At 43.8% G+C, this 14,020-nt stretch overlaps 1 protein-coding gene across 1 annotated transcript in view; it reads left to right on the top strand.

Annotated features, from left to right (window-relative positions):
• The window catches only part of HID1 (HID1 domain containing), a 192,758-nt gene extending 191,860 nt beyond the window's left edge, over positions 1–898 (top strand). The window contains exon 19 of the mRNA XM_068263955.1: positions 385–898. Within this exon, the coding sequence (XP_068120056.1) occupies positions 385–448 (64 nt within the window). The 3' untranslated portion in view covers positions 449–898. The remainder of the gene's footprint in view (positions 1–384) is intronic.
• Positions 899–14,020: the final 13,122 nt, after the last annotated feature.

The following is a 14,020-nucleotide window of genomic DNA, read 5'->3' as shown; positions in this document are numbered from 1 at the left end:
CTGCTGTCCCCTCTGTAAAATTGCTCATGGGCTTCTGCATCGGTGTGCCGCTGGGCTCTTATTATCACGCTTTCGTGGCCTAGAGCGTTCTGCACTTGCGCAGTTCAAGTCTTTGTGAATTGCACAAATCCAGAATGCTCCAAGCCACAGAAGCCCGAACCGTGATGCACATGTGCAAGACCGTGAGCCAGTCGGGGGTTGGCGATCTTACAGAGGTGACAGCGGAACTTCAGACCTGAAGCAGATAGACCTTATAGGGGGTGGAAGAAGCTTCAGGTGATGAGGATGTTTTCCATTAGTCGTATCGGACCGTAAGTAAAGCTAAAATTATTACTTTACCTTTTAGGTATTTTTACATTGATAATTTTTCTTTGTCATTTGCAGGAACATGGACCCTCCAATTTGGTATGATACTGATGTGAAGTTGTTTGAAATCCAGCGAGTTTAGATATGAACTCTTGAAAATAACCTGCTCACTACCTGTCGTACTTTAACATCTCCTCGTAGAGTTATCCCCCTGAAAATTCACATTCCATCTAATTTCCAGAGGTTCTTACCAAAAATATAATAAATCTTTTCAGAAGTACATGTGCTTCTGAAATATTCGTTTTTAATTTGTTTTCTATCAATATCCCGATCAGGGTTTAGAGAACAAGGCTTTCCTAGCTATTCAAACAGAAATCTTAGTTTGATCCAGCAACAAGCTTCTTCTAGTTCAATTGCATGTGGAAAACCTGTTACCTGAGCCTGACTGGTTGTTTAACTCCTACTCACATTATCTAACCTGTAAGTGGAGGTATATTCTTTGTTAAATTCCTTTGCACTCCAGCCACATGACTTTGTGAAATCAGATGTAATCTATTAAATTATATTAATAAATCAATATATGGATATGAAATGACTGTGCATGCATTGTGTCAGGGGTTGAGGGTCATTCTTTTCACTGCTCTATAAATCTATTATTCCGATAACTGGGGTAATTGCTGTGACATTTGGAGTTTGTGTATTTGCTGACTCTTATGTGAACTGCTGATATGCGTTTGAATTTGTTTAGTACATACTTTACAACCCCTAGTTTGTATGTTTAATACATGCTCCCCTCCTCCCTCTACTTGTTTACACTGTGAGTGATGTGAAATACTTTTTGCAAAGTCCAATATACACATAAACCAAATGATAGGTCAGTAACTCTTGGAGCATTTTCCTTTCTAGATAGTAATTTGCTAGCAAATCTGTTTCTCCTTCATTAATTTTAAATTGGCGGTAGACCAAGTTCTAAATTACGATATGAGAAGTAGAGAGGTTAAATATTATCTTTTTGTGACTTAGAAAATATTGGTCACATAACCTGATGCATACAAGCTGAAAAACAAAAAGCATTAAGGGAAAGATTTAATAAGAATAATTGTTCTCCGTTAAATGCAATTCAATTATTTACCTCCTATGTACTAGAGACACACATTTTAGTGGGCCACAAGTACTGTAGTTGATTTAACCACTTAACGACCGCCCCCAGCCGATGGGCGGCGGCAAAGTCCGGGCCCAAACGACCACAATACGCCCATCGGCGGGGGCGGCTGCGGGAGTGGCTATGCGGCGATCGCGTCATTTGTGACGCGATCAGCCGCCAGGGACTGGCTCCGCCCACCGCTCGCTGTAACCCGCCGGCAGTTCGGAAGCGCCAGCGGGTTACTAGCTGCCCGATCGCCGCACGGAAAGTGTATAATAGGCTTTGTAATGTATACAAAGCCTATTATACTGGCTGCCTCCTGCCCTGGTGGTCCCAGTGTCCGAGGGACCACCAGGGCAGGCTGCAGCCACCCTAGTCTGCACCCAAGCACACTGATTCCCCCCCCCCTGCCCCCTGATCGCCCACAGCACCCCTCAGACCCCCCCCCCTGCCCACCCCCCAGACCACTGTTTGCACCCAATCACCCCCCTAATCACCCATCAATCACTCCCTGTCACTATCTGTCAACGCTATTTTTTTTTTTAGTCCCTAATCTGCCCCCTACTCCCTCCTGATCACCCCCCACCCCTCAGATTCTCCCCAGACCCCCCCCCCCCCCGTGTACTGTATGCATCTATCCTCCCTGATCACCTGTCAATCACCTGTCAATCACCCGTCAATCACCCCCTGTCACTGCCACCCATCAATCAGCCCCTAACCTGCCCCTTGCGGGCAATCTGATCACCCACCCACACCAATAGATCGCCCGCAGATCCGACATCAGATCACCTCCCAAATGCAGTGTTTACATCTCTTCTCTCCTCTAAACACCCACTAATTACCCATCAATCACCCCCTATCACCACCTGTCACTGTTACCCATCAGATTAGACCCTAATCTGCCCCTTGCGGGCACCCAATCACCCGCCCACACGCTCAGATTGCCCTCAGACCCCCCCTTATCAATTCGCCAGTGCAATATTTACATCTGTTATTCCCTGTAATAACCCACTGATCACCTGTCAATCACCCATCAATCACCCCCTGTCACTGCCACCCATCAATCACCCCCTGGCACTGCCACCCATCAATCAGCCCCTAACCTGCCCCTTGCGGGCAATCTGATCACCCACCCACACCAATAGATCGCCCGCAGGTCCGACATCAGATCACCTCCCAAGTGCAGTGTTTACATCTCTTCTCTCCTCTAAACACCCACTAATCACCCATCAATCACCCCCTATCACCACCTGTCACTGTTACCCATCAGATTAGACCCTAATCTGCCCCTAGGGCACCCAATCACCCGCCCACACCTCAGAACGCCCTCAGACCCCAGCCCTGATCACCTCGCCAGTGCATTGCTTGCATCTATTTCCCCCCTCTAATCACACCTTGAGACACCCATCAATCACCTCCTGTCACCCCCTAGCACACCTACCCATCAGATCAGGCCCTAATTTGCCCCGTGTGGGCTCCTGATCACTCGGCCAAACCCTCAGATCCCCCTCAGACCCCCTTCCGATCACCTCCCCAGTGCATTGATTGCATCTATTTTCCCCTCTAACCGCCCCCTGAGACACCCATCAATCACCTCCTGTCACCCCCCTAGCACTCCTATCCATCAGAACAGGCCCAATACATCCTGTCATCTAAGAGGCCACCCTGCTTATGACCGGTTCCACAAAATTTGCCCCCTCATAGACCACCTGTCATCAAAATTTGCAGATGCTTATACCCCTTAACAGTCATTTTGAGGCATTTGTTTTCTAGACTACTCCTCGCGGTTTAGGGCCCCTAAAATGCCAGGGCAGTATAGGAACCCCACAAGTGACCCCATTTTAGAAAGAAGACACCCCAAGGTATTCTGTTAGGTGTATGATGAGTTCATAGAAGATTTTATTTTTTGTCAAAAGTTAGCGGAAATTGGATTTTTATTGTTTTTTTCACAAAGTGTCATTTTTCACTAACTTGTGACAAAAAATAAAATCTTCTACGAACTCACCATACCCCTAACGGAATACCTTGGGGTGTCTTCTTTCTAAAATGGGGTCACTTGTGGGGTTCCTATACTGCCCTGGCATTTTAGGGGCCCTAAACCGTGAGAGGTAGTCTAGAAAACAAATGCCTCAAAATGACCTGTGAATAGGACGTTGGGCCCCTTAGCGCACCTAGGCTGCAAAAAAGTGTCACACGTGGTATCGCCGTACTCAGAAGAAGTAGTATAATGTGTTTTGGGGTGTATTTTTATACATACCCATGCTGGGTGGGAGAAATCTCTCTGTAAATGGACAATTGTGTGTAAAAAAAATCAAATAATTGTCATTTACAGAGATATTTTTCCCACCCAGCATGGGTATGTGTAAAAATACACCCCAAAACACATTATAATACTTCTCCCGAGTACGGCGATACCACAGGTGTGGCACTTTTTTGCACCCTAACTGCGCTAAGGGGCCCAAAGTCCAATGAGTACCTTTAGGATTTCACAGGTCATTTTGCGACATTTGGTTTCAAGACTACTCCTCACGGTTTAGGGCCCCTAAAATGCCAGGGCAGTATAGGAATCCCACAAATGACCCCATTTTAGAAAGAGGACACCCCAAGGTATTCCGTTAGGAGTACGGTGAGTTCATAGAAGATTTTATTTTTTGTCACAAGTTAGCGGAAAATGACACTTTGTGAAAAAAAAAAATAAAATCAATTTCTGCTAACTTGTGACAAAAAAAAAAAATCTTCTATGAACTCACCATACTCCTAACGGAATACCTTGGGGTGTCTTCTTTCTAAAATGGGGTAATTTGTGGGGTTCCTATACTGTCCTGGCATTTTAGGGGCCCTAAACCGTGAGGAGTAGTCTTGAAACCAAATTTCTCAAAATGACCTGTGAAATCCTAAAGGTACTCATTGGACTTTGGGCCCCTTAGCGCAGTTAGGGTGCAAAAAAGTGCCACACATGTGGTATCGCCGTACTCAGGAGAAGTAGTATAATGTGTTTTGGGGTGTATTTTTCCACATACCCATGCTGAGTGGGAGAAATATCTCTATAAATAGACAATTGTGTGTAAAAAATAATAAAAAATTGTCATTTACGGAGATATTTCTCCCACCCAGCATGGGTATGTGTAAAAATACACCCCAAAACACATTATACTACTTCTCCTGAGTACGGCAATACCACATGTGTGGCACTTTTTTGAAGCCTAACTGCGCTAAGGGGCCCAAAGTCCAATGAGCATCTTTAGGCTTTACAGGGGTGCTTACAATTAGGCACCCCCCAAAATGCCAGGACAGTGAACACACCCCACAAATGACCCCATTTTGGAAAGTAGACACTTCAAGGTATTCAGAGAGGAGCATAGTGAGTTCGTGGCAGATTTCATTTTTTTTTGTCGCAAGTTAGAAGAAATGGAAACTTTTTTTTTTTTTCTTTTTTGTCAGAAAGTGTCATTTTCCGCTAACTTGTGACAAAAAATAAAATCTTCTATGAACGCACCATGCCTCTCACTGAATACTTTGGGATGTCTTCTTTCCAAAATGGGGTCATTTGGGGGGTATTTGTACTTTCCTGGAATTTTAGCCCCTCATGAAACCTGACAGGTGCGCAGAAAAGTCAGAGATGCTTGAAAATGGGAAAATTCACTTTTGGCACCATAGTTTGTAAACGCTATAACTTTTACCCAATCCAATAAATATACACTGAATGGTTTTTTTTTTATCAAAGACATGTAGCAGAATAACTTTCGCGCTCAAATGTATAGGAAATTTTACTTTATTTGAAAAATGTCAGCACAGAAAGTTAAAAAAAATCATTTTTTTGCCAAAATTCATGTCTTTTTTGCTGAATATAATAAAAAGTAAAAATCGCAGGAGCAATCAAATAGCACCAAAAGAAAGCTGTATTAGTGACAAGAAAAGGAGGTAAAATTCATTTAGGTGGTAGGTTGTATGAGCGAGCAATAAACCGTGAAAGCTGCAGTGGTCTGAATGGAGAAAAAGGCTCTGGTCCTTAAGGGGCGAAAAGACTGTGGTCCTGAAGTGGTTAAATATGTTACTGCATAGTAGTAAATAAAACACAACTGTTAACTTTTTTTTTTTGTTCTATTGATAGAGTGGGAAAGGGTTGGCACTGTAACCTCTAAGGGTTCACATTTCCTATAATTGGGCTGGTGCACACCAGAGCGGTTCTGAAGCGTTTTTAAAAATGCTTTCAGGGGGAAAACCGCTTGGCTAATAAAAGTAAATGGGCTGGTGCACACCAGAGAGGTTCGTTTTTTCCACAAACGCAAACTTGGGGGCTGCCGCATTTTTTAGATTTCAGAGGCTTTTCTGCCTCAATGTTAAAGTATAGAAAAGTGGAAAACCGCTCTGAAAAACACTAGGTTTTCCAGGCGTTTTTGTTACAGAAGCTGGTCAGTAACAGCTTTTACTGTAACAATATTTGTAATCTGCTACACAAAAATGCTCCAAAAAACGCTAGACATGTTTAGAAAACGTCTCTAAACATGCTTAGAATCGCCCTGAAATCCGCTTCAAAAACCTCTAGCGTTTTGCAGATCTGCTAGAGGTTTTTGGTGTGCACTGGGCCTTATGGTACGTACACACCTGCGATAACGATCGTTCGTTAGGAACGACAGTTCCGCGACGAACGATAGTTGGACGAGCAGAGCAGTAAATGCAAATTAGGCAACTGAGAATGTAGCGCAACGATTGTCATTGCAGAAACAAACGATCAGTGAAGAATGGTTGCGTGCACACACAGGTATGACGTAATTAATGTTTTACAAAACATTTGGATTAACAGCAAGATTGATGTTTTTTGTTTTTTTTTTCAAAATTCTCACAGAACGATCGTTACCAAACACAATACACCACAAATACGTAGGTTCCAGCTATATGCGCAGTTGCGCACTACATTCTGTAACGATCGCTCTCGCACGATTGCTGTACACACCTTTCTTTAACAGCGATGATCGCGCGATAGGACCCAACTTGTTGGAAAATTCGCTCGTGCAATGATTGCACTTTCCTCGCACTCCTTAACGATCGCTTCTGATCGCGACGGAAAGAACTTTATGCAATTGTCGGACGAGCGATCGTTAATTGGTGTTTACGAACGATCGTTATCGCAAGTGTGTACGCAGCATTACTCTAGATTTCCTGTTCCAGTAACAACCCAAATATCACCATGAAAATAATTGTGGATAACCCATTAAAACCACTAGGGTGCCCAGTTCTGGCCCAGCATACCATCTGTTAGGAGTTTTTATGTTCTCCCCATGTTTGTGTATATTTGCTACAGGCTCTCCAGTTTCCGAACGCAACCTAAAAACGTACTGATAATTTATTCTGTTCCCTTGTTCCCTCGTGCACATTAGGTACATGAAACTTTGATTATGGTAGGGATTAGATTGTGAGTTACTCTGAGGAACAGTTAGAGCAAAATCGCAATGCGAATATTCGCATTAACACAGAAACCAATGCAGTTTAATGGAGCCGTTTCCTTTTGAATGCGTTTTTTGAAAATTTGTTCTGATGCAAAGAATACGGGCTGCATGCTGCAGATTATGGCATCATTCCACATGCGATTTGCATGTAATTAAAGTCAATGGTCCCACATGCAAATGCAAAGCTTCGCATCTTCGATGCGGATTTTCACATTTTCGATGCGGATTTTCGCATCTGTTTTCCCATATAACATGCTTCTTCTTGTTTCTCGTGTCGTCACAGTGATGTCATGTTGCTATGGAGAATAAAACTCCGATGCAAATCCTCATTAAAAATAGAGATATAAACTCATGCATTTTCTAAATTGCATTCAATTTCTTTATGCTAATTTGGATGCAAAACGCACAGTATACTAGTAAGCCCTTAGTGCCATGACTAAGTATTCTGTGAAGGGCTGAGGAAGATCCAAGCACTGTATTAACCTCCTGGGCATTACGGACAAGCTCAGCTCGTCCAGTAACGCCGCAGGGCACCGCTCAGGCCCTGGTGGGCCGATTTTGACAATTTGTTTTTTCAAACATGCAGCTAGCACTTTGCTAGCTGCGTGTTTGTTCCGATCGTATCCGCCGCAAAAAAAGGCCTCCCCCCCCCCCCCCCCCCCCCCCCCGCAGACCCCTTGCGCAGCCTGGCCAGTCACCGCCAGGCTGCGCTATGGGGTGGATCAGGACTCCCCCTGACGTCACGACGTCGATGATGTCATCGCGATCGTCGCCATGGCGATGGGGGAAGCCCATACAGGAAATCCCATTCAGAACGGGATTTCCTGTTGGGAATATGCGCCGGTGGCTACATGTTTAAAAAAAAATTAGGTGAAAAAAACTGTCCCGCGGCTGTGCGCCGAAAATAATCAGAACGCCCGGCGGGTTAATATACATGATGATAAAAATGTTTGCCAGTACTACAGCAAGATGGGATAAGTGAAAGCTCCTGCAGGTTCCTTTTCTGTTTAAATTTCATGTTACAGAAGTGTCATCATACAGTTGTTGCAGTGCAGAGGTCAGGGCATATTCACCTATGATGGAGAATATGACAAAACACATAAACCAACTTTGGGTTAAATGCTTTGTGGTTACCTGCTGTTTCTCACTGGGGCTTTGTCCTACTATATGACTAATACATACAAGAGTGCAAAGATTACTTACATAGGCTACTCAAGTGAATGGCAGATTTCCCTTGCAGGCCTAGAATCTTAAGTCAGATTCTTTGCCAGGACTCTATAAAGCAGGGGTCTCAAACTCAGTTTACCTGGGGGGCCGCAGGAGGCAAAGTCAGGATGAGGCTGGGCCGCATAAGGGATTTCACAATCGCGGCGCATCGCTGCCTCTGCCCGCCCCTCTCACTCTTCCTTCACAGAGAGGGGCGGGGAGAGGCGGCGATCCGTGCGGCGATTGACGTGAGGAGGGGCAGAGGGGATGTGGCGGATTACTTGGGAGCACTGACGCGAACTATAAGGAAGCTTTTGCCAGCGAGGGCCACAAAATATTGTATCGAGGGCCGCAAATGGCCCGCGGGCCGCGAGTTTGAGACCCCTGCTATAAAGCAATGCAGCAATAAAGTACCGCAGACAATGTCGGCACTATATAAATTATAAACCCACAATAATACAAAACCTTTTAATAGACAATAGATGAAACATCAAATCTACTGAAAATCTATAAACCATGTGTATTATTCTATTGATCAAACATTAACACAAGTGATGGATACATTATCTTTGAACTTCATCGAGGAATACAAAAGTAGAGATGGAAGTGGTGCAAATATTAGATCTGTGTTGATTGCAGTAGCCTGTATCAGAATTACAAAGATATAATCCTGACACTTATATAAATACACAGAGTACTGGTGGTATTTGGAAGAAGAAGAAAATTCTGTGAAATCACCTTGAAAGCCATTCACTCCCCTCACCAAGTGCCTCCTTACCTATGCATAGTCCTGAGCGGAGTGTAAGTGAGAGAATACTAACCCTGCTCTCGGCATTCCACTGACAATATCTCCCTTCAGTCAGAGGCACCTTTAGCTACTTAATAATGAGGATAAGGGCACCTGTAGCTACCTTTTATGGGCGAGGGTACTAAGGGAGAAGTGACAGCTGGGCCAGCCAGCACACTTGCAGTGCAGTTCGCAGGAGTTTGTAGATTCATGGAGGGTGAAGTATAGATTGCCAGGACATCTGTGTCTACAGGCTCCTGGGATTTAAATCCAGGCCTGAGGAAAGTCATCTTTACCAAATTGATATATCATAGGGTGCCATCAATATGGGATGTATGAGAACTAACTTGCCTACTTAACCAGGATAGACTTGATACACTTAACCCTAAGGAAAAAAAATGGAAGTCCTTTATTCTTGATAAACAATCTCATGAAACACTAAAAATACATGGAATTGTATAATTTGGCACTTCTACGGGGCTCTTTAAGGGCCCTGGAGATTGGATGAAATTTTACAGTTAGAGGTGAAGTGTACCAGAGATGACAATAGGGTGGGTCCCCTGGAGTTATTGTGTTTCATGTGAAGTGACCCATGTCTGGGGCTTTTAAAACCAAATGGAACTTTAGAGACACTTTTGATTTTTGGCCTGTTGCCTTTCTCTAAACATGTTCATCGACTGGAAGAATTATTGCTATATATAAACTTTACTTCGCCTTCTGATCATTAATATGAAACTATCCCCCCACAGTTTTATCCTATGTCCCCTTTCTCGTTAACCTCTTGCTGACCGCGTCAGGACCGACTAACACCGATTGGCGTAAGGTCCTGGAGCTCTGTTTTGCAGGAGATCGCGCGCAGGCTGCGTGCGGACCTCCTGCTTGGGGGGCGGAGCTCCACCCCGATTTCAGTCTCCGAGCGGCTATTGCCGCTCGGGAGACTGTTAGACAGCCTGCTCGCCGTCTATTTATATAGTGCAGCGCTGCGATCAGCCGTGTGACATGGCTGTCCCCCTGGGGGACAAGAGAGCGATCGGCTCTCATAGGGTGAAGCCTATGAGAGCTGATCGCCATGATTGGCTGGCTGGGGGGAGGGAGGGAGGGAAGGGGTTTAAAGGAACAGGTTTTTGTTTTTTTAAAACACAAACAAAAATATTTATAATAAAAAAAACATGGGGGAACGATCAGACCCCACCAACAGAGAGCTCTGTTGGTGGGGAGAAAAGGGGGGGGGGATCACTTGTGTGCTATGTTGTGCGGCCCTGCAGCTTAGCCTTAAAGCTGCAGTGGCCTTTTTTACTAAAAATGTCCTGGTCACTAGGGGGGTTTAGCCCTGCAGTCCTCAAGAAGTTAATGACGCACTTATGTCTAGGCCCTGTTCAAGGAGATCTTCATGCTGAGGACTGATCGGCTAGTTCATGATCCCTTTTTGACATCTGGATCTGGATTAACCACATTTTCTTTTTACAAGTCGAACTGTTTAGTTCTGCAACAGCTTTATTTCAATAAGAGATCCTATTACATTTTATTATTATATTTTTCATCCTTTTGTATAATCGTCACCTGTTTTTCATTATGCTCTCATGGAGAAATGTTTGCATCACCCCCCCTAGCATTAACAATGTTAAATCTCACTTTTCCTATCTCATATAGTTATGCTGTAAGCAAGCAAGGGCCATGCGCCTAATCATCATGACCAGTAGGGGGTGATAGATAAACGAACAGGGGGTGAATAGTTAATAGTTAGTAGTTAGAAATGATTTCCTTTAAAATTTCTGATTATGGGCAATCTGTCCTGCGATCATTGGTTCATCCTCAGTGCACTTTAGTTTATAATGTCAAGGATGACACATAGTCCTCCGTTTGCATTTTCTTGATTTCGTCACTCCCTCGTGACTCATCGGGCACCTGATGAGTCACGAGGGAGTGACGAAATCGATAGGACGGAGGTTGGACGAATCAGGAAGTGAACGACTGGAGGCGGAGGTGCAGAACGCTCCAGGTGAAGGAGTAGGAGAAGAGTAGGCCGCAATATTAACAGCGCCCTGCCTGGCAACGGGGGAGAGCCCGCTAAACTCTATGCGTATACAAATGCCTGGATAATGTGAGTTTATTTTAAAATAAAGGTTTTAAGAGTTTTTACGGTATCACGCTATGTAAGCAATTTCTTTGAGGTTAACAAGGAAAGGGTGAAAAGGTGGAAGTGACCCTGAGGCTTATGTCTAAAGAGGTACCAGGACCCTGAGGCACCAAGGCTCCTGGATTTGTGCATGGTTGGCCAATCTAACAGTGGCCAATACATCTGGTGAGTTTGTATGCTGTTGGGTGTCTATGGTGGAGGTCACGCACCGGATCAAGAATTGCATATATGGACTGTTGATAATAGGATGTGCGCTTAAACGAATATATGTTAACTTGAGATTCTTAATGAACCTTTCATAGAAGATGAGTTTCTTGCCATGGTGGGGTCCCTCCCAAATGGTAAATCACCCGGCCCAGATGGGTTCTGTATTGAATATTACAAAAAATTCAAAGCCACTCTAGCCCCCCTTTTTTATCAAAGCTTTTAATGCTCTATCTGTCACTTCCCCTCCCACACGAGATATGCTCCAGACACATATCTCAGTCATCCCTAAACGGGTAAAGATCCCCTTCTATGTGCCAATTATCGTCCTATTTCGCTCATCAATGTAGATCTAAAAATAACGTCAAAGATCTTAGCTAATAGACTCCAAACGGTTATGCCACTACTTGTCCATTCAGACCAGGTAGGCTTTTTGCCAGGATGCGAAGCTGCAGATAACACAATTAAAACCATATTGCTGATGCAATCTGCACAGAGCGCCAGGACCCCTACTCTTTTGCTTTCTATAGACGCAGAAAAGGCGTTTGATAGGGTTTCCTGGCGCTTTTTGCAGAGAGTATTCAATTCTAGAGGTATAACCTCTGACATGAACTTTTACCAAAAAGTATTCGCCCTGCACCAATCTCCAACTGCAAGAGTCAAGATTAATGGCCACCTATCCAATGTGATCTCTGTTTATAATGGGACTAGACAGGGTTGCCCAATGTCCCCCCCCCCCCCCCTTATATATATTATATATGGAGGTACTTTCAGCGGCAATAAGAACTAATACGGATATTAAGGGTTTGAAAGTTGGTGCTAAAGAATACAAATCTGCAATTTATGCTGATGATCTATTGTTATATATCACTTCTCCTATGACCACCTTGCCCAATTTACTCAAGGTTGTGATGGAATTTGGTACACTGAGTAATTATAAAATCAATACCTCTAAATCAGAGATTATGAATATCAGTGTGCCGACTTTATCTATTATCCAAAAATCTTTTCCTTTTGTTTGGAAACCACAATCCATTACTTATATGGGGGTTCGCCTGTGCTCGGATCTAGGTAAACTTTGAGCTCAACTTTGTCCCTCTTTTGCAAACTCTTGAAAAAGATGCTGATTCCTGGAAATCCTTGGCTCGCTCATGGATGGGCAGAGCGAACATTTTGAAAATGAATTGCATGCCCCGCCTATTATATCTCCTTCAGACCATCCCAATCTTGATCCCTTCTGTGTTCTGGAGGAGGTTTTCTAAAATGATGTCTCTATATGTATGGAAATCTAGAAAGCCTAGGGTAGCTATGAGCAGTTTGCAAAGACCCAAATCAGAGGGTGGATTAGCACTGCCCCACCCCAGAGCTTATTATTCAGCGGTACACCTTAATCGGATTATTGGATGGTCTCAACCTAAGAAATACCCAATTGAATTAGAAAAAGATATCTTCGGATATGCTCCGGGAGCTGGGTTATGGGTCTGTCCTTCACGTCGCCAATCATTCCCCCCTGGTACATTTTCCCTTACTCGAGAAACATATAAAGTCTGGGACAACGTGCTCCCCAACTGGGACAATCTTTTATTCTCGCCTGGTATTTCTCAATTTAATCGCCTTCGCAAGCTCACTTCTCCTACTCTCAAATTAAAACAGGTATTGCAAAATGATAAACCAATTCCATTGCCCCTCCTAATTGGGTCATCCAATAACCCTGACGAGGTCTATTTTGAGTATATACGGCTATCCCATTTTCTTAAAGAAGTTGACAAAGACTTCTCAGTCAGATCAGTGACAGATTTATAAGATGTATTTTTTTCCCACCCTCCTGCAGAGCACAGAATTTGTTATCTTTATAGCCCTCTACTCCCTCACTTTTGTGATAGCACTCCTACTTTTATGGCTGAATGGCAAAACAAACTGAGAATTTCAATCTCTGAGGCAGAATGGTCAAAATGTTGCATTTTTGCACTTAAGTGTTATCTCTCAGCCCAAGCACAGGAAAATGCCTATACAATCTTAACAATGTGGTATAAGACTCCGGAAAAACTCCATAAATACAACCCCAATATACCAGATTTGTGTTGGCGATGTGGCAGTGAAGTAGGCGATATAATCCACATACAGTATGTCATGGTTGCTCTAAAATTGTTCCTTTCTGGACAAAAATCTGTAAGATCATTGCAGCTATTAGTAATATCAAGGTCAACAATGACCCAGTTCATACTCTACTTTTAAATTTAGCTTGTCCCATAAAAGCCTACAAAAAATCTTTAATTCGCCATATCCTCTCCGCTGCACGCCTCACAATTCCAAAATTCTGGAAAGCCACTCACTCCCCAACTATACAAGAATGGAAAAGTAGAAGACCGAGAGCCCAATATAGTGTAGTATGTATTAAACGGGAGTGGGGTGTAGTATGAAGTGTAAGTATTATACTCACAAACCAGGGTTGCCTCCAAAGCAACCACTGTTCAGGCAGGTGGGGAGAACAAGCCTGTCCCCACTCAGGAATAAGACGTCGCTCTCTGTAGATAGAAGAAAGTTGTAGGGTAGATCACCCTTCCACCAAGGGTGGACTTCTGGATGCGCAGAGGTGTACAGAGGCGCCGGTAGGATAAAAGTAGCTAAAAAGTTTAAAATTGTTTCGGTTGTGGTGGTGGACCAGCCAACCATAAACAGACAAATTGCTGTCGTAATTCAAAAATTATACAATTTATTTAATTACTCCCAATGAAAAGTCGCAACGCGTTTCACGGGCATGGACCCGCTTCTTCAGGCAATAAAGGACA

Source organism: Hyperolius riggenbachi, chromosome 12 (genome assembly GCF_040937935.1).
Source record: "Hyperolius riggenbachi isolate aHypRig1 chromosome 12, aHypRig1.pri, whole genome shotgun sequence".
NCBI lineage: Eukaryota > Metazoa > Chordata > Amphibia > Anura > Hyperoliidae > Hyperolius > Hyperolius riggenbachi.
This window is presented reverse-complemented; position numbering and strand designations above follow the sequence as displayed.